This window comes from Hemiscyllium ocellatum, chromosome 36 (assembly GCF_020745735.1).
Source record: "Hemiscyllium ocellatum isolate sHemOce1 chromosome 36, sHemOce1.pat.X.cur, whole genome shotgun sequence".
NCBI classification, from domain to species: Eukaryota; Metazoa; Chordata; class Chondrichthyes; order Orectolobiformes; family Hemiscylliidae; genus Hemiscyllium; species Hemiscyllium ocellatum.
In genome coordinates, this window is record NC_083436.1 from 26888383 (window position 1) to 26913579 (window position 25197).

General features: G+C 39.1%; 1 protein-coding gene across 1 annotated transcript; it reads right to left on the reverse strand.

Annotated features, from left to right (window-relative positions):
- Window positions 1-1608: 1608 nt before the first annotated feature.
- Window positions 1609-24143, reverse strand: LOC132833288 (uncharacterized). The gene is made up of 5 exons (XM_060851452.1): window positions 24068-24143; window positions 23475-23822; window positions 10375-10509; window positions 7882-7967; window positions 1609-4745 (listed from the first exon to the last, which is right to left on the reverse strand). Exons 1-5 carry the CDS (start codon window positions 24141-24143, stop codon window positions 4659-4661), a joined length of 732 nt encoding a protein of 243 aa, XP_060707435.1. The 3' UTR covers window positions 1609-4658.
- Between the last annotated feature and the right edge of the window lie 1054 nt (window positions 24144-25197).

Below are 25197 nucleotides of genomic sequence, written 5' to 3' on the forward strand. Positions count from 1 at the left end.
CATAACCTCTAGCTAATTAGGAAAGTTACTGCACAAATATGTAAAGAATAATGGTATGTGAGAGGACACATTTTACGAACCAGCAAAGAATGACTAGAAAGGTAATAAAAAGGCAAAAAGCAGAGAAAGCTTGCCAGTAGTTAAAAAAAAAGACAGGTAGTTAGTTAGTACTTGAATAAAAAAGGAGTAACTAAAGTACGCATTAGACTTGTTTGGGGAATTAATAATGGAAAGCAAAGGAATGTTCGAAGATTTGAGCAGTTATGTTGTGTTTGACTTCATGGCAGAAGACTTAGAAAATTCCCAAAGGTAATTGAAACTCAAGAGATGATAATGAGGGTCAAATTTAAAATAATCACCAGTACCACAGAAAAGGTGCTAAAATCTATTGGATCTAATAAACAGGCCCCCAGGACCAGAAGGCGTATGCATTAAAAAACTTTTTAAAGGAGTGAACACAGATGGTTGATATGCTGGATATAATTTCCCAACATTCCACTTAGATTCTGGAATTGTCCTAGCAGATTAAAAAATAGCTAAAGTTATAACCTTATTCAAAGGAGTAAGAGTGACCGAAATCAGGAGATTATGGACTAGTTAGCTTAACATCCTTTGGAGGGAAGGGCTATAATCCATTGTCAAGGATGTTATAGCAGGATACTTAGAAAATCCTAAAGTGACCTAAGCCAACATGGTTTTATGAAACAGACATTCCTATTTCATATTTCAAGAATTGTGCTTAAATAATCAATTGGAGTGTTTCGGCAAAGTAAGATTCACAGTAAATAGTGGGGAACAGATATGTATGGTTACTTAGCTTTCCAAAAGGCATTCAGTGAGGTGCTACATCAAAGGTTGGTCCAGTAGAAAAGAGCATGGGTAGAGGGTAACATGTTAGCATGATTAACAGGTTAATTGTCTCTTTACATTGCATACAGTTCAGTTTCTGCATGCTTTGACATGTTGCATTTAATTTTTGCTTCCAGACAAATGATTTATTTTTGGAGTGTTTGCGTCAAATTTTGTAAGAAAGCCACAAGATCCAAAATCATTCCTTTCATTAAAATATCAACAATAAAAGTTCTGTATTGTACTACATGTAGTCTATTATTAGCTGATTCTTTATTGACAATCTTTTTGAAAATATAAGTTACTGTTTCTAATTCCAAAAATTATTTAACAATTTGTCACAAACCACACTTCTTCCAGTGGCCTACACAATATGTCAACTGATTGTCTGACACAGAAATGTTCCATTTCCTGACGTAGATCTGTGTGTGGGTTTGTGTTGTCTGTCTTGAATGCATAACCTTTTTTTTCCAAGATATAACAGTAGCTCTAATGAGTGTGTTCATAATGTCGTCAGTTAATCGTCCAAATTATTTAAAATTTATGGCCATTAAGATACATATTTTGTTTTAAGTTGTTTCTGTAATGTTGACATTGTAACATCACAATGTCTTTTTGTACATCTTAAGGGCAAGTTCACCAGAACTATTCATTGCATGTGTTAAGCTCTTCATGATGCGATTAATTGAAAACCAGGAAGTGTTCCAGTAAAATCTAATGACAATTTAATTAGATTTTAGAAAATACTTCTTTCTCCATATACCTGTTGCTTTTAAATTCCCTAAATTTTTTAATTGAGTCTATTGGTCTTGTGTTCTAAGTGGCCCATTGCACCCCATTGTCAGTTCACATTTCCAGCGATTTGATGCGCAAAATATTTGAATTTGAAGGGTGAAGGAAAGGTTTGAGGTTTGAGATGCCTGACTCAGCAAATTCTTGGCCACTAACACTTTGTCTCTTTACATTGCATACAGTTTGGTTTCTGCATGCTTTGACATGTTGCATTTGATTTTTGCTTCCAGCCTACTGATTTATTTTTGGAGTGTTTGCAAAGCACATATCTTTTTATGTGGTGCATATGTGTAATATGTACAAGTGTAATATAGTTGGCTTATAGCTTAGGTTTCATCCTGTACAGGTGTCCTTCTATTTTTTATTTGTAACAGTACAATAAAATATCAGCATTAAGACTTTTACATTTCTCTTTGTCTGTTTAAATGTCAAATGCTGATAATATCACCAACAGTGCAGACTATTTCCTGAACCATACAGTTTACCCTTGATTTTTTACTGATTGATTGAACCAATTCAGTTTTAATTTACATACATTTTTATCTGGTTAGTTGCCAAGTAAAATAACAGAACAACTGAAATGCCATTTAGAGAAGGTAGAAAATATAAGCTACACATATATTTCTTTCTTTTCCAGACATCTCACCCACCTACAATCTAATAAACTGCATCTAGATCTTCCTGTGTTACTAAACCGGGCATGGGAAATAATACTGAATTTTGATAAAATCTTTTCTGAAAAATCTGTGTTTTAAAAAATAATAAATTGATGTTAGAGCAAACCAACTTTCGCCTAAAAAAATTCAGCGTTAATCGAACAGGCTTTTGGAATTCCGACAGGAGCTATGTTTATTTGAAAACCTTTCAGAAGAATGAAAACCTTGAAGTTAGTTTCCTCCGAAAATTCAACATCTGACTTGGCAAAATCATCTCTGCTGTGTTTCCATGTTGTTGCTCAGCACTTAATAGTTTGGAAAAAGGCAGTAATGGACCTTGTTTCTGTCATCACTGATGCTGTCAGACCTGCCGAGTTGCTCCAGCACTTTCTAGTGCTTTTATTGGAGGGAGTGGGGGACCTGACTGCTGCCATCTAATGGCCCATCCACCTCCTTTAGGAGCTTGGTAAAGGGTAAGTACAATCGAAAACAGGCTTTGTTCATGATTATTTTGTTGAACCCAAACAGACAGTTGTCTTTTTTCCAGGCTTGTCACAGAGTGAAAGAAAACCTCTGACTGAGATATATTGAGCCCTCGGGTAACCTGTGATGAATTGTATGCATTACCATAATTTTTCCTGGTTGCCCTCATTCTTGAATGTTAGTCGTCCTAACCCCCTGTTCTGTCCTCAAGGTAGAGGCAAACCTCAGCATGGGTAGGCTGCCGCTGGCACTGGGAAGCACTCAGCCTCACAAATTGGGCAGCAAACTCCTCTCTGCTTCCTGTATTAGAGCAACTGCGTTCAAACTGTGGGGGTCAGTTTCCAAATTTTATCCAGGTGTCAAGTTCCTGATCTGCTTTTAAAATCTAACTCCTTTATGGAACATTGGTCCCTTTCATTAACTTTCACGACTCAGAATGGTGTCAGCTGACTTACTGAATGGAAGAAGAGGAGCACAGATTCTCAAAAAAAAAACACATCTATGATTTTATTGTTCACTAATGTCCTTTAGAGAAGGAAACTGCTATCCTTACCTAGTCTGGCCTATGTGTGACTCCGACCCACAGCAATGCGTTTGACACTTAACTGCCCTTTGGATAATTAGGGAATGGGTGAAAAATGTCGGCCTATCTGGCATTTACCTATCGCATGAAGGAATTTTTAAAAAACCAGATCAGAATCTGAAAGTTCTGTGATGAGTAACTCATCTCCTGTCTCTCCAATACCTGTCCCAATCTCATTAGGAGAGTGATGGAATACTCACCACTTGTCTGGATGGATACTGTTTCAATAACCTTCGAAACAGTCTAGTACAAAGCAGCCTGCTTGATTTGTATCCCATCTACTACATTCAACGTTCACTCCCTTTGCCACTGATGCACAGTGGCAGGAGTGTACACTAACTACAGGATGTACTGTAGTAACTCACCATGGCTCCTTCAAAAGCACTTTGCAAACCTGCAGCCTCTACCATCTAGAAGGACATTGGAAAACCATCACCTGCAAGCTTCCCTATAAGTCACACATCTTCCTCACTTGGAAATATTTCATCCTTCCTTCATTTCTTCTCGGTTAAAATCCTGTATCTCCCTTTCTATCACCACTCCATGTTCCTACACCTCTAGACTGCTCTCGTTCAAGAAACCAGCTCTCCACCACATTCCCCAGGGCACCTGGCGATAGGGCATAAAATGCTTGTGTAACCAGTGATGCCCACACCTCAAACAAATGTAAAAAATATTGAAACTTTGATTTTCTTTCTTCTTCTGGGCTATAATGACAGCTTGGAGGTCATCCTGCAGAAACAGGAAATACCTGAGAGCAGGAAACTCAAAGGGGCCATTGCAATCTTCCACACTATTACTTTACTATACTGTCTGAACATCACAACAGTCACTATACTCCATGATCATAATATTTGAATGAACTCCAACCTGTAACAGGCAAAATAGATTGGATCCATTAAAATCGCTGAATCCGTTTTTTTTGTACAGGTACGTTAATTTCTAATAATGAGATCAACTATTTTTCTCCTTCCCTTCTTTATGGACACATTGCATCCATTCCATTCCTAAATGCTTCCTGGGAAGATGATTCTGCACCATTTAGCGCTTCATCCCATGCAATAGGTGGTGACAGAAAAGGTAATGAATTTGTTTATCTCTTTGATCCATGATGTTTCATATTGATGCTGCAGCCAACCATCTGACCTGACACAGCTCCAATTAACACATGGCAACAGCAAAGTCTCCAGTTAGAATGCATCCTTGATTCCCAGTCTTCCTGAAATGATGAACCAAGTTAAAATACAAAGTCAATTTTGAAAATATATTTCTCCTTTCACATAGGTGTGGAAGATTCAGCTGGTTGAGACTGTGCATCTGGTTTCTTCGTTTATATTTTGGATTGCAAAGTAGTCAAATGATTCATACAATGATGAGGTCAGCTGAAAAAAAGCCAAAGAGTTATGTGTTAGTTGAATAAAGCTCTCCAGAAGTAACATCTGACTCACCACAGTCTTTTCCAATGTGTTACTGAGGAAAGAAGAAATGTTGGATGTGCCCCCATTCCTAATTCACTGCAAAGGATTTTTCCAGATGAGGTGATTATTTTAACAAACTTAAATTTGTGGGATCTCATGTTTTTCTAAATGGAGATTGTAGTCTCCCTGAAACTAAGGACATGATATGAACACTTTATGAAGGTAAATTATGGTCCCAGTTTTGAATTATTCAAACTGCATCGTTAAAAATCAAAAATGGAGTGGACTGGGCAGTGAAACCTTTTTCTTTTCCTCTGAGACAGTTTCAATTTCATAATGTTTGTAATAATGGGATGAAGGTATTCTCCTCCTGTCGAATAGGATTGGAGCAATTGCAAACGGATTCCAAGTATAAAAGCAAAATACTGTAGGTGCTGAAATTCGGGACTGAAAACAGAAAATATTGGGAATGCCCTCTGAGACAAAGGCAAATTCATTTTTTAAAGCTCTTGAAAAGAGTGATGATTTGGAAACCCACCATTTATCTGTGTGCATCAAGTAGGATTTGCTAGGTCATGTATTTTTTTCTTACTCGTGTATATATACATAAACTTAAATTTAATGTTTGTAAGATTGGGGTGACCACAGAGGTTTATAAAATCATGAGGGGCATGGATAGGATAAACAGACAAAGTATTTTCCTGTGATGAGGGAGTCCAGAATTAGAGAGGATAGACTTAGGGTGAGAGGGGAAAGATTTAAAAGGGACCTAAGGGGCAATGTTTTCACTCAGAGGGTGATGTGTGTATGGAATGAACTGCTAGAGGAAGTGGTGGAGGCTGGTACAATTGCAACATGTAAAAGGCATCAGGATGGGTATATGAATAGGAAAGGTTTAGAGGGATATGGACCAAGTGCTGGCAAACTATGGGACTAGATTAATTTGGGATATCTGGTCAGCATGGACAAGTTGGACCGAAGGATCTGTTTCATTGCTGTACATCTCAATGAATGACTCTACTCAGTAAGTCTGGTAGCACTTGTGAGAGAGAAAAGCAGAGTACAACTTTATGCTGTGAGAGTTGGTGAGTTTTGGAAGGCCATTTAATTAGATGGGGTGGTGGTATATATGATACTTGTCACCTTCCCCTTGCAACCGAATTATATTTGGGTGGGGAGTGTCTGTGGTAAACTTTTTTGCTCCACTATTACATTAGGCCATTAAGTTGGTCAATTAAGGTTCACTTCTTGGCCTCAGTTCACCATCGTGAGGACTGATCCACCTGAAAGTTGTCCTGTTGCCATGCTACATGGCAAACCGGTCAAACAGTGCAGTTTGCCTGAATTATTGGGTCAGCACCTGATTGAGGGGCTCCACATAGAGCAGGACAGTGTCACACTCAGAGCCACCACTATGTTATGGCTATTTGAGAACCCCTGCCCTGTTTTCTCCATGACCTTCATCCCCTCAAACAATCAAACAGTACAGAAGAGACCCTTTGACTCAAGTTTGTACTGACAAAAAATGCTACTAACTACATTAGTCCTATTTTCTCACACATGACCAATAGCCTTCAATGTAATTACACTTCAAGTGCTTATTTGAGTTCTTCTTAAAGGATGAGAGATTTCTCGCCTCAACTACTCTCCTAGGTTATGCATTTTAGATTCCCATGACCCTCTGAGGAAAACGTTTTTCCTCAAAGCCCCTCTAAATCTCCTGCCTTTCACTTTAAAATTATACCCTTTTGTTATTGACCTTTTGAATGAAGGGGAATAGCTGCTCTCTATTTACCATGCCTCTCAAAATCTCGATCAGGTGCTACCCCTCCCCCAGCCCACACACACATATCACTTCCCTTACACTGCAATTATAGAGCCATAGAGTGGTACAGAATGGAAACATACCCTTCCATCCAACTAACCCATGTCAACCAGATATCCTAAATTAATGTAGTCCTATTTGCAAGCATTTGGTCCATGTCTCTCTCAGCTCTTCCTATCATATACCCATCCAGATGCTTTTTAAATGTTGTAATCGTACCAGCCTCCACCACTTCATCTGGTGGCTCATTGTATACACCCATTACCCTCTGCATGAAAAAGTTGCCCCTTTGGTCCCTTTTAAATCTTTCCCCTCTCACCTCAAACCTTTGCCCTGTAGTTTTAGACTTCCCTACTCAGGGAAAAAGACCTTGGCTATTCACCCTATCCATTCACCCTCTGATCTAAAGTACCTCTACAAGGACACCCCTCAGCTTCCAAAACTCCAGGGAGAATAGCCCCAGCCTTTTCAGACTCTCCATATAACTCAAACCCTCCAACCCTGGCAATATCCTTGTAAATCTTTTCTATTCCTTTTCAAGTTTAACAACGTCTTTCATATAGCAGGGAGATCAGAATTGAACACAGTTTTCCAAAAGTGGCCTAAACCATAAGATGACCTCTCAACTTCTATACTCAATGCTCCTCTACAATCCTGGGTGTCCTTCCAGCTTCAGCAGCCAGGGTCTCTTCCATGATGCAGCCAAGTGGCCAAGTGCCAAGTTTCCCTCCATGCCAAACATTGCCATGGTTTGGAATTACTTTGGCATTCCATCACTGTCACTGGGTGAAATTCCTGGTACTCCCTTATTAGCAGCAGCTCACCACTATCTTCTGCAGGGCACTTAGGAATAGGCAATAAATGCCACCCCAGCCAGTGATGCCTGCATCCTCTGAACAAATTTAAAAACAGTTCTGACAACCTAAAATATTAATCTTTTTCTCTTTCCAAGGCTGTGCTGCACCTGCTGGGCATTTCAGCATTTTCTGTTCTTATTCAACAAAGTGCCACTTTAATAAGTTTCTTGTATTGAGGACCAAGATGTTATAAACAACCACCAGATGCCAGCATGTCAGAGCTTTGTTTTGTAATTAAAGCTGGGAAATGAAAACTTGTAGATCAGCTTTTTGTTTGGAGAAAATGGGTGACTAAAAGGGGAAGCACTTCAACTGGTTACTGGTGGGAGAAGCACTTTACTTTGGGAAAGTTAAATGTACTGTGTGTAACTATGTTGTTAATGGGAAAAAATGGAGTTTCAGTCTTAGTACAACATACCCAATGAGATGAGCCTCTTGAAGATGAGCTTTCTTCATTCTCCTGATTTTGTTCAATGATCTCTTCTTTCGCAACATCAAACAGGACTTAAAGGTACAAATAGTATTTAATTTGTCATGCCACATTAATGCACAAAATAGCCACCAATTTAAATGACATAAGGTCCTAATTATTCACTCTTAACAACGTTAGAAATAAGTGATAGGAGCAACAGTAGAACAAGCCAGCCATTGAGTCTATAGCACCATTCATTATGATCATAACTGATGTTTAACATCAAATCCACATTTCTGCCCATCCTGTGTATCCCTTGATTCCATGCAAAACTAGATGTTTGTCTATTCTAACCTTAAATATATTCAACGTTGGAGCATCCAGGAGTCTCTTGAGGATTCGAAAGGATCACAGCCCTTTGAGTGAAGAAATCTCTCATCACCTTGGTCCAAAGTAGCAAACCCTTTATCTTACAATGGTATTCTCATGTTCAAGATTCTCCCACCAGTTTGATATGTGTCCCATCAATTCAGTTCAGAATCTTGTAAATATCCATTAAATCATCTTTCATTCTTATAACTTCTAGAGAATCAAAGTTCAATTTAATCAGTCTCTCATTATAGAATAACTGTCTCACCTGAGGAATCAATCTAGTGAATTTTCACCATACTGTCTCCAATGATGTATGTCCTTTCTTAAATATGGCAGCCAAAACTGTGTACTGACCTCTGGGAGTAGTCTCAAAGTCCTGTACAATTGCAGCAAGACTGTTATTCTTGCTTTCCAAAACCTTGCAATAAAGACCAATATGCCACTTGCCTTCCCAATTGCTTGTTGTACCTGTATGTTAAGTTTTATGTTTCTTGTACAACCAAGTTTCTTCAAACAATTGCATTTTAATGTTTCATGCCTTTTAAAAAGTATTTTAGAAAGCTTTTCTTTTCTTACAACTGAAGTGAATAGTTTCACACTCTCTCCCATGTAATAGTCTATCTGTTACCTCATTGTCCATTCACTAAACCTGTCTATAATGCTTTACATTTCACTGATTGCAGCTTGCATTCCCATCTAACTTTACATTATCAGAATCGTAGAAACATACTGCCTTCCTAATCATCGAAATCTTCAATATTGGTTGTGAACATCTGAGGTCCTAATACTTTTGCTTGTGACTTTCCATTAGTCACAGCCTACAAACTTGAAGATTGCCCGTGTATGATTACTATTTGCGTCCTGTTCATTAATCAATCCTCCATCTATGCTGACATATTATCCCAATTTTGTTTGTGTGGCACCTTATTGAATATCATTTGGAAATCTTCATATAATACATCTACCGGTTCAAAAATCGATAGTAAATTTTACTAAAACAATTTTTCTTTTGCCATAGGATGTTGACTTTGTGTGATCATACCATGATTTTCAAAGTGGAGCTTTAAGATTTCCTTAATAATAGTTTCCAACATTTCCGAACAGCTGATGTCAAGTCAACTACTCTGGAGCTCTATTTCCTCTATCCTTCCTTTCTTGAATTGCGATGTTACATCTGCAAATTTCAAATTTGCTGAGACTGTTCTTTAATATAAGAAATTTTTGGTAATAGTAACCAGAATATTCAGTTTCTCTACAACATATACTTTTAAAACTCCAGGCCATCGGACCCTTGAGACATGTTCAACCTTAATCCCTCTGGTTCCTCCAATATTTTCTCTTTGTTGATAATAATCATGTTAAATTTTTGTGCGTATTAGTTCTTTGGTTGCCCTCTATCCTTCATATATAACTTTTGTCTCCTACTTCAAGTTAGGCCAGTGACATAATGGATAATGTGTCCGGCTTCGGATCAGAAGATTGTAGGTTTGAGTCCGACTGGGCTCGAGTGCAATGTGCTTCATAGGGGCGGCACGGTGGCTCAGTGGTTAGCACTGCTGTCTCATGGCGCCAGGGACCCAGGTTCAATTCCAGCTTCAGGCAACTGTCTGTGTGGAGTTTGAACATTCTCCACGTGTCTGCGTGTGTTTCCTCCAGGTGCTCCGGTTTCCTCTCAGAGTCCAAAGATGTGCAGGTTAGGTGAATTGGCCATTCTAAATTGCCCATAGTGTTAGGTGCATTAATTAGAGGAAAATGGGTCTGGGTGGGTTGTTCTTCGGAGGGTTGGTGTGGACTTGTTGGGCTGAAGGACCAGTTTCCACAGTGTAGGGAAATCTAATCTAATCTAATCAAGACACTGAACCATCCAGGCCCTGTAGATCTGTGCACTAAAAAAGTGAGATGCAGACTCTATTTAACTTGAACATGCAACAGAACTAATTAGCAAGTAAGTGTGTGCATAAGTGTTCCTGGTAGCCACATTGACAACTACACTGGAGAGCCAGGTTATGTGAAACAGATGAAGAAAAGGCTATAGACAGCTAGCAAGTGTGTCAGTATATTTGTGGAGAGAAAAAGTTAAAAATTTGAGTTCAATATTTTTCTTTTAATAAATTATCAGTCACATACCTGGTACTGCAGTTGTACTTCTTGCATTTCTCTGAATTTTCTGTTGTTTCTTGTAAAATAACACTACAGGAACCAATATCAACAACAATACCACCGCTCCTACCAAAGCTCCCACTTTGGGTGTATCGTTATCTGCTATAAAATTGAAAAGAAAATGACACTTTATTGGAAGAAGACATACGTTGCAAATCTTAACTAAATGCCCAGATTGACATTTTCAATAGAATGATTAATTGACAGAGTTGAGATTTCCAAAACTTTAATGCAGAAGAAATTGTATTTGTTTAGTCAAATTATCCCTGAACTTGCAGATCATGTGATATAGAGTTTTCCTATGGTCATCCAAGTTGTCTAACCTATTTCAAAGTTATCAATTTAAATGCAAGCATTGACACTATTGGTCCCATCTGTAAGAAAAATATTTTTCTAAAACTTACTTGCCATTTCAGACATATTTCACATATTGTGATATTTCAAGAATAAGTGTATATATTTTTTTAAAAACTGAACTGTCCCAAATAATTACAATTAAGTTTAACATATTCCTGACTTAAAACTTAAAAGCTGAAAATGTGTTGCTGGTTAAAGCACAGCAGGTTAGGCAGCATCCAAGGAACAGGAAATTTGACGTTTCGGGCCAGAGCCCTTCATCAGGAATGAGGAGAGGGTGCCAGGCAGGCTCAGATAAAAGGTAGGGGGGAGGGACTTGGGGGAGGGACGATGGAGATGTGATAGGTGGAAGGAGGTCAAGGTGAGGGTGATAGGCCGGAGTGGGGGTGGGGGCGGAGGGGTCAGGAAGAGGATTGCAGGTTAGGAGGCGGTGCTGAGTTGAGGGAACCGACTGAGACAAGGTGGGGGGAGGGGAAATGAGGAAACTGGAGAAATCCGAGTTCATCCCTTGTGGCTGGAGGGTTCCCAGGCGGAAGATGAGCATCCCATATTCCCAATTCCTTTGTCTCCGCCACATCTGCTCCCAGGAGGACCAGTTCCAATACCGTACAGCCCAGATGGCCTCCTTCTTCAAGGACCGCAGACTCCCCCCAGACGTGATCGACGATGCCCTCCACTGCATCTCCTCCGCCCTTGAGCCCCGCCCCTCCAACCGCCACCAAGACAGAACCCCACTGGTTCTCACCTACCACCCCACCAACCTTCGTATACAGTGTATCATCCGCCGTCATTTCCGCCAACTCCAAACGGACCCCACCACCAGGGATATATTTCCCTCCCCTCCCCTATCAGCGTTCCGCAAAGACCACTCCCTTCGTGACTCCCTCGTCAGGTCCACACCCCCCACCAACCCAACCTCCACTCCCGGCACCTTCCCCTGCAACCGCAGGAAATGTAAAACTTGCGCCCACACCTCCTCCCTCACTTCCCTCCAAGGCCCCAAGGTATCCTTCCATATCCGCCACAAGTTCACTTGCACCTCCACACACATCATCTATTGCATCCGCTGCACCCGATGTGACCTCCTCTACTTGGGGAGACGGGCCGCCTACTTGCGGAACGCTTCAGAGAACATCTCTGGGACGCCCGGCCCAACCAACCCAACCACCCCGTGGCTCAACACTTTAACTCTCCCTCCCACTCCACCGAGGACATGCAGGTCCTTGGACTCCTCCATCGCCAGAACATAACAACACGACGGTTGGAGGAAGAGCGCCTCATCTTCCGCCTGGGAACCCTCCAACCACAAGGGATGAACTCAGATTTCTCCAGTTTCCTCATTTCCCCTCCTCCCACCTTGTCTCAGTTGATTCCCTCAACTCAGCACCGCCCTCCTAACCTGCAATCCTCTTCCTGACCTCTCCGTCCCCACCCCCTCTCTGGCCTATCACCCTCACCTTGACCTCCTTCCACCTATCACATCTCCATCGCCCCTCCCCCAAGTCCCTCCCCCCTACCTTTTATCTGAGCCTGCCTGGCACCCTCTCCTCATTCCTGATGAAGAGCTCTGGCCCGAAACGTCGAATTTCCTGTTCCTTGGATGCTGCCTAACCTGCTGTGCTTTAACCAGCAACACATTTTCAGCTCTGATCTCCAGCATCTGCAGACCTCACTTTTTACTTAAAACTTAACAGACCCAGTACAACCCATGGACAAAACCAACGTCATCTATAAAATTCCATGCAAGGACTGCCACAAACACTACGTAGGACAAACAGGAAAAAAGTTAGCCACCAGGATACACGAACACCAGCTCGCCACAAAAAGACACGACCCTCTCTCCCTCGTAGCCCTACACACGGAGGAAAAAAAACACCATTTTGACTGGGACAACACATCTATCCTGGGACAGGCTAAGCAAAGACATGCCAGAGAATTACTAGAGGCCTGGCACTTCAACCACAACGCCATAAACAAACACGTAGATCTAGATACCATCTATCAATCCCTCAGAAAATGAACAGGAAATGACATCACCACAAACCCCAGGAACCTTGTCCAGGAGAAAGATATAAATAGAAAGCAGGAGACAACAGCTTCGCTTCACTTGGAGGTCACCACTGATGATGTTACCTAGTCAGGTAATGAAACGTCTGGATATCAAACCTACAGCTCAGCGAGCAAACCTACACCCTAAACCTCAATCTGAGCTACAAACCTTCATAAACCTTACAAAAACATTCTTGTTCATTCCCCATTTGTGATGGTTTAAAAAATATTGATTGCTGTTAAAGTGTGAATATTGGTATTAGAGTCAGAGTTATGCAGAACAAAAAACAGACTCTTCGGTACAGCTAGTCCATGCCAAACATAATTCCAAACTAAACTAGTCCCATCTGCCTACGCTTAGTCCATATCCCTCAAACTAATTATTCATGTATTTATCCATATACCTTACACTTACATTGTAAGTGTAGCCCCATCCACCACTTCCCCTGGAAATTCATTCCAGTTTCCCCTCATGTCCTTTTTAAATCTTTCTCTTCTCACTTTAAAAATATGACCCTTAGTCTTGAAATCCCTCACTCTAGGGAAAAGACACCTGCTATTCAACTCATATAGGTTTATAAATTGTGACAGGTATACATAAGGTCACCCATCAAACTCCTAGGCTCCAGTGAAAAATGTCCCAGCCTATCTAACCTCTCTTTATAACTCAAACCCTCCATTCCTGGCAACATCCTGACAAGTTTTTTTCTGAACCTTCACCAGCTTAATAATATCTGACCTATAACAGGGCACCCAGAACTGGACCCAATATTCCAGAAGAGACCTCATCAACATCCTGTGCAATCTCAACATGACATCCCAACTCATATACTCAAAGGTTTGGGCAATGAAGGCAACCATGCTAACTGCCGCCTTAACCATCTTGTTGACGTGAGTGTTAAACTTCCAAGAATTATGTACCTGAATGCCTAGTTCTCTCTGTCCTATAACACTATACAAGGTCCGACTTTTAATTGCACAGGTCTTGCCCTTAATTGTTTGACCAAATTGCGACATCTCACATTCATCAAAATTAAACTCCATCTGCCACTCCTCAATCCATCAACCCAATTGATCAAGATCTCTTTGTAATCTTAGATAACCTCCTTCACTCTCGATTATATGATCAATTTTGGTGTCATCCACAAATTATTGGACAAACTATCATTTTAGTTTTCAGCTTAACGGTGCGAAAGAACTGAACTAATGTACAGGTGGAGCAGGAGCAATCTTGGTTAATCTTGGTATTTGTGCTGAAGGCAATTCAGGCCTATAATAATATCAAGCTTTATAAATGGTTCCTACATTGGATGTAATATAATTATAAATGATAAATTACACTCACTGAGATGCTACATCAATATAACTGTTTTGGTTTCTCTTTGTTATGCACATTATAAATTCCAGCACTTTAGTTTTCAATATTCTGTACAGATGAAGCAGATTTATTATAAAGGCAGGTTGTCTAACTAAGGTTGTATTTCGCTTGAGTGTCTAAAATGCTGGGGTGATTGAATCACAATGTTTCAGATAATTAAACAAGTTAATAAGGTAGTTAGAGAGAAATTACTTCATCTGGTGGAAATTTTGACAATTTGCATGGTTTATGATGGGCTTTGCTTGTAAATGTTTCATTACCTACTTGGGTGATTGCAGGTAGTTAAAAAAAAGTGAAAAAGAAAACACAAAGAAAAAGTCTTGGTGGTTTTGGTGATAAGAAAGTCACTCAGTTGCAAGTAAGAGCATTTTTGAGTATAAGAATTTTTTTTTCCCTCTAGTGGAGAGTACAGCAGAAGTACAATCTTTATGCCATATGGGGCTTTTGTGGTGTATTGGTAGTATCGCTGCCTCTAGACCAGAAGGATTGAATTCAAGTCCTAATAGTGCCAGAGGTGTGTAATAACCTCTCTGAACAGGTTGATTAAAAAAAATCTACAATCTGAGAGCAAAGCAGGCACCTCATTCACACACAAAAAAAAATTGAAAATCTGAAAAACTTCTGAATATGTTGGGAAAATGATTTTCATTTTAATGATTGCAAACCAATCCTGATAAATGGAATTTAGATATCGATCTAAAGGGATAATGTTAACAACAGTTAACTTTTGCTAAATTATTTTCAATGGCTTCAATATTTTAAATCTAGGAAATTAAAATTGTGATGATTTATTTATAATTAAAATGAACAAAACAAAAGCGGGGATCCCACATGGTTAATCACATACAATGTCTGGGGCTTAGAGTGCAGGTTTGGGATCAACCTTTGCTTCAGAGCACAGGCAAGTACAGGGCCTCAAAACATTACCAACTTATTTGATGCTGGACCTTCTTTTTGTTGATTCACCACTCTAAAATTACGATTAATCTCTTTAGTTGTTAGACTACTGTAGCCTGTTCCTTAAAGTTCACTGCCTAATCTTGAGAGTATTGTAGAGATCTTCCAGGGAGTAGTGAGCATAGGATTAAGGTTAACAGAGTACAACAGGAAGTGCCACAAAGTTAGAAAGAGTTGGAAGGGATACAAGACAGAGAAAATAGAATGTGAAATTTACGTTTGAGATGAGGAAGTATATTGAACTCTCCGCAGCCAATGTCGTTCTTAAACTACAAATCCTTACATAATGTTAGAACAGGGATGGAGTGGACATTATAAGCACCCGAACAAAAAATGTCAGGGAAGTATAGACATATTGTGAGACAACCCTCAGATAATTAAGTGGTCTGTGCAACATTTCAGTTTTTTCTTCAATTCATTTATGGGATGTGCGCTTTGCTGACTGGATCAACATTTATTGTCTATCCCTAATTGGGCTTGACGAGCTAGTGGTGTGCTGCCTTTTTCAATCATTGCTATTTGATGCACAGTGCAGATAGGGATAGGAGTTCGAGACATTTGACCCAGTGAAGGAACAGCAATATGTTTCCAAGCGAGCATCATGAGTGCCTTTGAAAGGAACTTATGGTGTTCCCTTGTTCCAGAGAGCAGTGATTGTGGGTTTGGTAGGTGCTATCTAAGAAACCTCAGTATATTCTCACAATGCATCTTGTGGATGGTACACATGAGCTTTGATGGTGGAGGGAATGAACATTTGTGGAGGTGGTGCCAATCAAATGGGCTACTTTATCCTGGATGGTGTTAAACTTCTTGAGTGTTATTCAAACTGAACTTGTCCAGACAGGTTGACACAGGTCAGGTTGATAAGTGGCAAGTAGCAGTCTTGTCACAGAAGCGTCAAGTAATGAACATCTCCAATAAAAAACATCTTCCTTTGACAGTCCATGGGATCACCATTGCTGAATGTCAACACTAATATAGTAGGATTATGATGGACCAGAAACCTAAGTGCACCAGCCATAAAAATACTGCAGGTAAAAGAGAAGAACAAAGGTTAGGGATTCTGCAGTGAGTGGTTAATTTATTAACTCCACAAAACCTTTCCAGTATCCACAAAGCACAAGTCAGGAGTGTGTGGAATACTCTCTACTTTCATGGAGGCTACTTCAATAATCCTGAAGAAACTGCAGCATCCAAGACTTGGCATGCATTCATCTTCTGAAAGATCCACTCCCTCCATTGCCTTCTTACAAAGCTTTACAGGATGCCGTGCAAAAGCTCAACAAGTCTTTGTTCAGCATGATCCCTTAAATCCATAATCTTTAGCACTTGGAAGGACAAGGGTGGCAATTTCTTGGACGTTGTACACATTCCTAACTTGGAAATATATCCCTGTTCCTTCACTGTTGTTGAGCCAAAATCCCTCAACACTCTCCCGAACAGCTTAATGAGTGCACTAACTTCTGACAGACTGCAATGGTTCAAGAAGGCAATTCATCACTGTATACTCAAGGGCAATTAGGAGTGAACATAAGAATATACAGATTAGGATAAAGAGTCGGCCATTTGGCTCTTCAAAGTTTCTTTGCCATTCAATAAGATAATAGCTGATCTAATTGTAACCTCAACTCCAACTTTCTCACCTGTCTGTATGAACCTTTCATCTTCTCGTTTTCAAACATCTGTCCTCTTCAACCTTAAAAAAAATATATTCAAAGAACCTGCTTCCACACCTTTTGTCAAGGGGAGTTACAGCCTGTTTGTCGCCACACTACAGGTGCAGCACGGTGGCTCAGTGGTTAGCACTGCTGCCTCACAGCGCCGGGGACCCGGGTTCGATTGCAGCCTCAAGCGCCTGTCTGTGTGGAGTTTGCACATTCTCCCTGTGTCTGTGTGGATTTCCCCTGGATATTCCGTTTTCTCCCACAATTCAAAGAAGTGCAGATTAGGTGAATTGACCATGCTAAATTGCCCATAGTATTTAGGGATGTGTAGGTTAGATGCATTAGTCAGGGGTAAATGTAGAGTAATAGGGTAGGGAAATGGTTCTGGGTAGATTACTCTTTGGAGTGGACTTGTTGGGCCAAATGGCCTGTTTGCATACTGTAGTGATTCTATATAAAAAAAATTATTACAACATACACTCAGAAATAGCTTCTCAGTTTAATATAAGCCGATATGAGAGCAACTTGTTTTGAAATAGTTATGGTTGATATCAAAGTTGTTTTTAGGTTAAATTGACTTTATTTGTGTGATGTTTTGGTGATGCAGTTAGAAAAATGACTATTGGTATTGTAAGGGTAGTAGGAAGAAGGTGGTGGTGAAGGACATTTTATGAAGACAGTCATCTGTAATTTTCAATACTTGTAGCCTTGATACACAACACAGAACCACAGAGCTTCCTGATGCAGTGACCCACACAACAGTTCTCTCACGGAATCATAGAACCATAGAGGCCTTTCAGGTCATTGAGTCTGTACTGCCAAAAGTTTAATACCACCTACACTAGCCCCACTATCCTGTACTAGGCTTATAGCCTCGAGTGTTACGACACTTCAAGAGTTCAGCCAAGTATTGTTTAAAGGTTGTGAGGTTTCCTGTAAAAAATGAGGTCTGCAGATGCTGGAGATCACAGCTGCAAATGTGTTGCTGGTCAAAGCACAGCAGGCCAGGCAGCATCTCAGGAATAGAGAATTCGACGTTTCGAGCATAAGCCCTTCATCAGGAATAATCTGCCCTACTATCTTGGCAGGCAATGCATTCCAGACCCCCCTCACCCTCTGGATGAAAAGGTTTGTCATCAAATCCCCTCTAAACCTCCTGCCTTTCACTTTAAAATTAAGCCCCTTTGCCATTGACCCATCCACTAATGGGGAACAACCGCTTGCCATTCACCCTGTCCCCATGGCTCTCACCATCTTATTTTACATCTCTGTCAGGTCCTCTGAAGATAGACAAAACATGAACAATGGATTATTTTGTTACTCAAGTTAATATTTAAGGCATTTCAAACACAATTGATTCAAAAGATTGGTCTGTGTATGCTGAAAGATTTGCATTCAAATGTTTCCTCATGGCTTCCTAAGTCCATGAACACTTGTTCTTTTTTCAGAGTTCACAGGAGTCGTATATTGGCAGTAACTTCTGTCATTTTTAGCCAATAACAAATAGATAACTAGTTTTCTGAGGATAGATAACTTGAATTGTTGCAAAAGTGTTTGATGGTGTGATGACTGTAATATATTTTGAGACTGACAGTGTGACACATAAAATAAAACAAAAGAACTGCACATGCTGGAAAGCTGTATTAAAAACAGAAATTGCTGAGAAAACTCAGCAGTTCTGGCAGCAACTGTGGAGAGAAAGCAGAATTAACATTTTGAGTGCAGTCACCCTTCCTCAGGATTGACTTCAGACCTTCAGTTTTGAAAAAGGGTCACTGAACCAAAACATCAATTTTGCTTTCTCTCCATTGGTACTGCTGGACCTGCGGAATTTTCCCAACAATTTTTGTTTTTGAGTGAATGTGGAACAGGTGTCTCGACGTGCATATTGTCAGATTCTAGTTTGTCGTCCATTTCGTGTATATGCCTCTGGCTTCAAGATTCACCTTCAACAGCAGTGTACAATCTACAAAATTTAAATTACCAAAGCTTCTTCGATAGCCTCATTAGATCCTTTGCCATCTACCATGTGCAAGTTCCAAGGTGCAACCAAGTGCATGCATTGAGACGCTCATGAACAGACCTGATAGGTTTATACACAGCAAACGCCACGACTTCTTCAATGTTCACCTGGTGTGTGGCCACAGAAAGAATTTCCTGCGTGTATGTGTTAGCGTTCCAAGCTGCTGCAACATTCCTGTCACACCTGTCGCATCTTTCCTACTCCCACCCCTCAAAACATGGATGGATTCAGGGTGACAAGGGCTCTCCACTAACTGGCTCCTGACTTCCTCACAAGATCCTCAAACGGTTCGCCAGGTCCTTCCAATGATCAGGCCCTAATTATTCCATTGGATGCATTTATCAGGGTCACCAACTCAGTTGCAGCATGATGCATGCTACAGAATTTGGCGCAGAGTGACATTTAAGGATGCAGAGTATGAGGAATTGAAACCTGATATCATCAGTGGGCAGGATTGCAAATCAACATTTCACATCAGATGCCTTTTATTTAATGTGTGGGAAGCACAATTCAACTATCTTACTACAACTACAGGATTAAGATCAACAGATGTGTCAAATCAAAATTTGCCCTTACAACCAAATGACAAAGATTTACCACAGGACTCTGCACATAGTCTCCCAATAAGACTTGATATGATTTTATCGTTTAAATTGAAAAGAATAAGTCATTTCAAAAACTTGCTTCCAGCAGGAGTTTCCTTCACTAAAAGGTATGTTTTAACCATGGGTAGCTGCCTGACAGATTGTGCACCAGCAGGTTGTCAATTAGAGAATTATAAAATGCAAACTTATCAAAAGATCAAATTGGAAATAAAAATAATGATGACTGCAAAGAGCCTCATTGAATATCAAACCTTACTTGGTTGTCCCAACAGTAGTTGGCACGGTGTAACCAGCATTATTGGTAATTAACCATCATAGAACAAACCATTTACAATCTCAAAAGAAATGTTGCTCAAAGCAATAATCAACAAATACATTAAAACTTTTTTTTTTGTTTAATCCATTTTTTTGCCAGTCAGAACATGTGGATTGACTCCTATTGCTAATTGTGTAGGTTTTCTATGACCCTCCACATAAAAAAAAGTTTCACTTTCTTTCTGATGATCTTACAGTTAAGTCTAGACATGACATTTAGACAAATGAATTGATGCAGAACAGTCATAGTGACAAAGTAGGCAGGTGGAAAGTAGAGAATGTGAACGTTATTTGCCTGGTAATTTCCTGTCCTCCCCTCTCTCCCTAACAGGAATCATCTGTCTCTCCTTCAGTGTTTCTCTGTAATGAGTTTGAGTGCTATCTTGAACATTTAATGTAATAAACATGTTAAAGTGCTTCCCCAAGATTGCCATAAGTAATAATATTTTTGACACTGCCTCATACAAGGAGCAATCATGAGAACTTACAAAAAAAAAGACAGCTTTTAATATGCATCTTAAAGAAGTGAAGAGGATTAGAGAAGAAATTCTGTATTGTAGGACCAAGCCAACTGAAGCCAAAGCCACAAATGGAGTGATTTAAATATGGGATTTGTAAGAACCAGAATTGGAGAACTGTAAAAAGCTCTAAACTGTAGGCTGGAGGAAACTAAAGCATAGGGAGCAGTGAAGTGTTGGCGGAATTTGAAAACAAGAGTGATGATTTTAAAACTGGAGTATTGCTAAATGGGGAAAACGTGAAGGTGAACAATCATAGATATGATGGGTGAGTTAAGATATAAGCAACAGGATTTGAATGAATAGAAGTTTATCAATGCTGAAGATAGGAGGCCAGTTAGGAGAGCATTGGAATAATCAGTTCTTGTGGATAAAATGTTATCAGATGAACTGAGGGAATGTAGGAGTGAAGCAGTGTTCTAGAGGTGGAAGCAGCAGTCCCAGGGCTGGTGCAGATAAGTGATCAGAAACTCATGCTGTTATCAAACACAATACCAAGGATCAAATAGTCTTGCGGAGTTTAAGACGGTGACAATGGATGGGAAATAGAGTATTTTGGGTGAATGTGGGTAAGGGTGGTGGGGGGTAAGGGTGGATGAGAGATGTGGATACTAAAGCCAACAGCTTCAGTCCTCCCAATATTTTGTAAGAAAAGATTTGTAATAACTCTATACTGGATGTTGGGCAAGCAGTGTGACAGGTCAGAGACACTTGAGGAGCTAAGGAGGTGGCAGTGAGTATCGGTAGCATACAAGTGATGTGCTTTGAGTTGGTATTACTGAGTGAGAGTGTGTAAATGAAAAATGGAAGGAGACAAAGAATAAATTGAAGGAACACCATCGTAAAATCATTCTTGTGCATAGACCAAAAGTGTGTATTAATATAGAGATTGAATTAGATTTTACGAGATTCAAAGATTCCTCTGTAGGCATAATAAAATGGCAAACATGGAATAGATGATACCCTAAAAGAGTCTGAGCAATATAAGGCAACTTTAATTTAATGAACCATCGCCTGCTCAAAGAAATGCATTTGACCTTTCCCTTTATTCATTTTGAAAGAACAATCATAAGACCAGCGCAAAGGAGGTTATTAGATTATTTGTACTGTCACTGGCTCATAAACTATCTATTCTCATTTCACTCTTGGTCCTAATCTTCAGCTTTCTATATTCTCCTGTTTTAAATGCTTATCACATTGCGTTTTGAATAAAGCTGTGGTCTCTACATCTGCAGCTATTTGCAGTAAAACAGATATCTAATAATAATCCATTGAGCAAAAATTGTATATGTTGAATTAATTGATTGCCTGAAATTAATTTCTAATTATTTCTCTTAAATGTTTGTTACTAACAATTGAAAATAATACAATTGTAAACACAATGTCTAATTCAATCTGAGATGATATTTAACAATACTAAGTAATTACGTTAGAAAATAAAGTACATGTATTACTTTCAATATGTAATAAAATAATCTTCCATAGGTATTGTTTGTCTGTGCTTGTTAATATTTTTGCTCTAAGAACACCTTCATTGGCTTTTACAGTGGAATATTAGATGTTCTAAGCAATTTTAAACTGGTTCCTCTCTTCAGGCATTCAATTAAGTCCCTCCTAAGAGACAATCAAATGTTGAAGCTGTTGCAATTGAAGGCAAATTGTTTACCTCGTTCAGTAACTGGCTGACTGGAAGGACACAAAGAACAGTGAGGATGGACAACTAATCTAATCGGCTGGTTTTAATGAATGGTACCCCATGTTGGTGCCTCAATTATTCTCCATCTTTAATTGTGACAGCGATGATGGAATAGAAAACTACATAATTAAATTTATCATTATCACAGTTTTAGATATAAGCAAAGTACATGGGATTAAAATTACAATGAGCTGTTAACAAATTATGTAGATAGGCAAGACTGGAGTGATTCAATTTCAATATTGACAAATGTGAGAGCATGTACTTTGGACATGAAAAGGGTCAACAAGATATATTCTAAATGGTGAAATGCCAGAGAGAATCAAGGTTCAAAGATACATGGGGAGTCCAGACGCAAAGCATGAAAATGTTGTGAACAAGGACAGAAAACAAAAGGGCTAATAGTAAATTTGTGTTTTATCTCTTGTGGGCTAGAATTCAAAGAGGTGGATGTCATGCATCATTCGTATTGTGAATTGTTCAAGATTTCACATCTGAAGATGGATATCTTGGTTTTAGAGGGAGTTCTGCATAGATTTACCAGAATGATAATTGGACTCCAAGAGTCAATTTGTGATGCGAGGCTAACAAAGCTAGTGTTGTATTCCCTGAAATTTAGAAGATTAAAGGGAACTTTCTTTAAGTTTTCAAATTGTTAAAGGAAATCCTGGGAAAGAGATGTAGAGTAAAAAATGAGTATTGCAATTAGGAAACAGGCTTTCATGTAAAGGATGGGAGAAGATGAAACTCTTCCCCAAACAGCAATCGGTGGTGTGTCAATTATTAATGTTAAAGCTGCAATTGATAAAGTTTGTTTGCCAAATAGTGCAAAGGAGAATATCTAAAATTAGGACAAAGATCAGAAATTATCTTATTCAATGGCAAAACGAATAGTGGAGGGTTAAAATTGCATACATCTCTTCCTATGTTCCTATACCTTTTAAAATAAAAACATGAGTAACAACTAACATGGGGATTTTTTTTTGTTTGAAGCAATTGACTATATGCACTCCTTTCACCTTTTGGTAAATTCTAAACTGAATGTGAATTGCTGAAAATGTTTAGAAATATTTGTGCAAATATTAAAATATATTTTTCTGCTGTTCCTTTTATTTTATATGCACATCATTTACGGTTTTATTTTTGCATGTCATATTTATCGTTATAAAGTGATTCTGAAAATGATAATGATATTACATCATTTGTCCTGTAAACTCATAACCATGTCTATCACATGGCTCTGCATGATTTTTCCAAAGTAAACCAATTACATAAAGTTATGAAATCAGAATAATGAAGTTTATTGTTCTTCAAGCTGCTACTATTTATTAATTTGATAATGACATAAAAACTCTACAGTTGACAGTATTATTTCAAATTAGTTCTTTCACTTTCAAATATCAATAATATTGTCTACATAAGAGATGACTAAAAATATCTGCTTGGCAGGCAATTGAGCATTCCATGTAATATAACGTGGATTTTTAATTTTAATGGAAATTTACCTTGCACTGTCAATATTGTTCCATTTCCGTTGCCCTTTCGAACTGGTGCTGGTATCTCAATCACCATGTTACAACGATACAATCCTGCATCATCCCGAGTAATACTTTTGATTGTCAGCTTTGATTTTGCTTTCTCAACAGAATAAGATAGTCTGTCAATGTAAGCTTGATTTACAGAGCCATTTGAACTGGTTGCATTGAGGATTGATTTTGAGTCTTTAGTCCAATCTACCCTGATGCTTTCCATTTGTACGTCCTCCTCACAAGAGCATTCCATGTTGATAGAATCTCCTTCACACGCATTGATTTCTGGAGGCGTTTGAGAGACATTTATCCTGTTTAAGACAGCTAACAAGGGAAGAAATTATTAATTTGATGGTAATCAACTGCTTTTGTCTGAGAATGTAAAGAAGGTAAATTCTTTATTTCCAAGAATAACATTTAAACAGCTTCCTTATATTCATGCAAACTCTATATGGCAGTATTTACCCAAACTTAATTTAAACAATATCTTAATCGTGTTCTATTAGTAAACTGTTGAAGTAGAAGAACAGAATTATGGCTAGATCAGAAATGAAATGCTCACAACTTACCTTCAGTTGTTTGAAGCAGAACATGAGTGTACTGCAGTGTTAGTATGAACTGCAGGTAATCATGATTAAAGTTCATCTTGTCAGCAGCTGCGATTTTGCTACAACTGAATGAGAATCTTTTGTTGAGTCAATTACAAAGGAAGGTTGTGCAACACCGTTTCCGTTTCTATGTCAAAACCACGTCTGATTGGTATCTCACTGCTCCAGAGTTACTAATCTAATATAATTTATAAAATTTCCAACAAATCTCTACAAAGCACAAAACTGATTTTCCAGTTAATGACATTATTATTTTCTAGTTCAATCAAATCCATAGGCTTGGGTATTAAACTAGAATATGCTAAGTGAAGCTTGCTGACTTTACTTTGATTAAGAAACTTTTTGGGGGTTGTTCTGTTTTCAAAACAAAACTCCCTTTATTTATGTCCTCTATTTTCCTGAAGCATTGACTCACTTTTAAATTTGCTTTTATTTCAACAGTTTCCACCATAATAGCTGCATCTTTTCAGATTGGCTCATTTTTCAATTCCATGGCTATGAAATTCACTTCTCTAGTGCTGTTTCATGTCACACAGTGTTGCAGCATTGGAATCAATGATCAGTCTTTACCATGAAACCAAAGCAAATTGCAACAAGTAACTGGACAGATATATGCAGATGCATTTCCTCCATGCAACCAAACAGAGCAAGTTCATTAGCTGATGCAACATAACACGACTAAAATTGAGCATCATGTGTGCGGAGTGTCCTTTCTGTATTCACTCTTGAAACAACAAGCATCAGGAAGAATGATGTACAATGTTCTGCAGTAATTCATGAGGCAATTTGATAGGCTACAACTGAGGAGCCTTTCACTTGTGCTCTGTGACAAGTTGGTGAGGTAGTGCTGAGCACAGAAAGGCAGAAATGTGTATTGTCCGACATAGTATGGGGCAGTAACTGCAGTCGTACTTGCTCTGCAACGTAAGCAGGACATGTGGAGGAGGTAGAGAGGAGATCCTCTGTGAAGGGATCAATGAAGGGTAACAACAGTACAATGGTAATGTCACTGCCCTAGTAATCCAGATTCCCCACTCTACTGGGGGCATAGGTTCAAATCTGATGGTGAAGCTTGAACTCAACAGGTATCT

What these genes read in the sequence shown, in the direction of transcription:
- LOC132833288 (XM_060851452.1), bottom strand. Translation starts at nt 24,143, where the DNA reads ATGAACTTTAATCATGATTACCTGCAGTTCATACTAACACTGCAGTAC. An exon ending in TCTGCTTCAAACAACTGAAG is followed by an intron (nt 23,823 to 24,067) that starts GTAAGTTGTGAG and finishes TTCCCTTGTTAG; the next exon opens with CTGTCTTAAACAGGATAAAT. An exon ending in CAAGAGGCTCATCTCATTGG is followed by an intron (nt 4,746 to 7,881) that starts GTATGTTGTACT and finishes GCTTTTTTTCAG; the next exon opens with CTGACCTCATCATTGTATGA.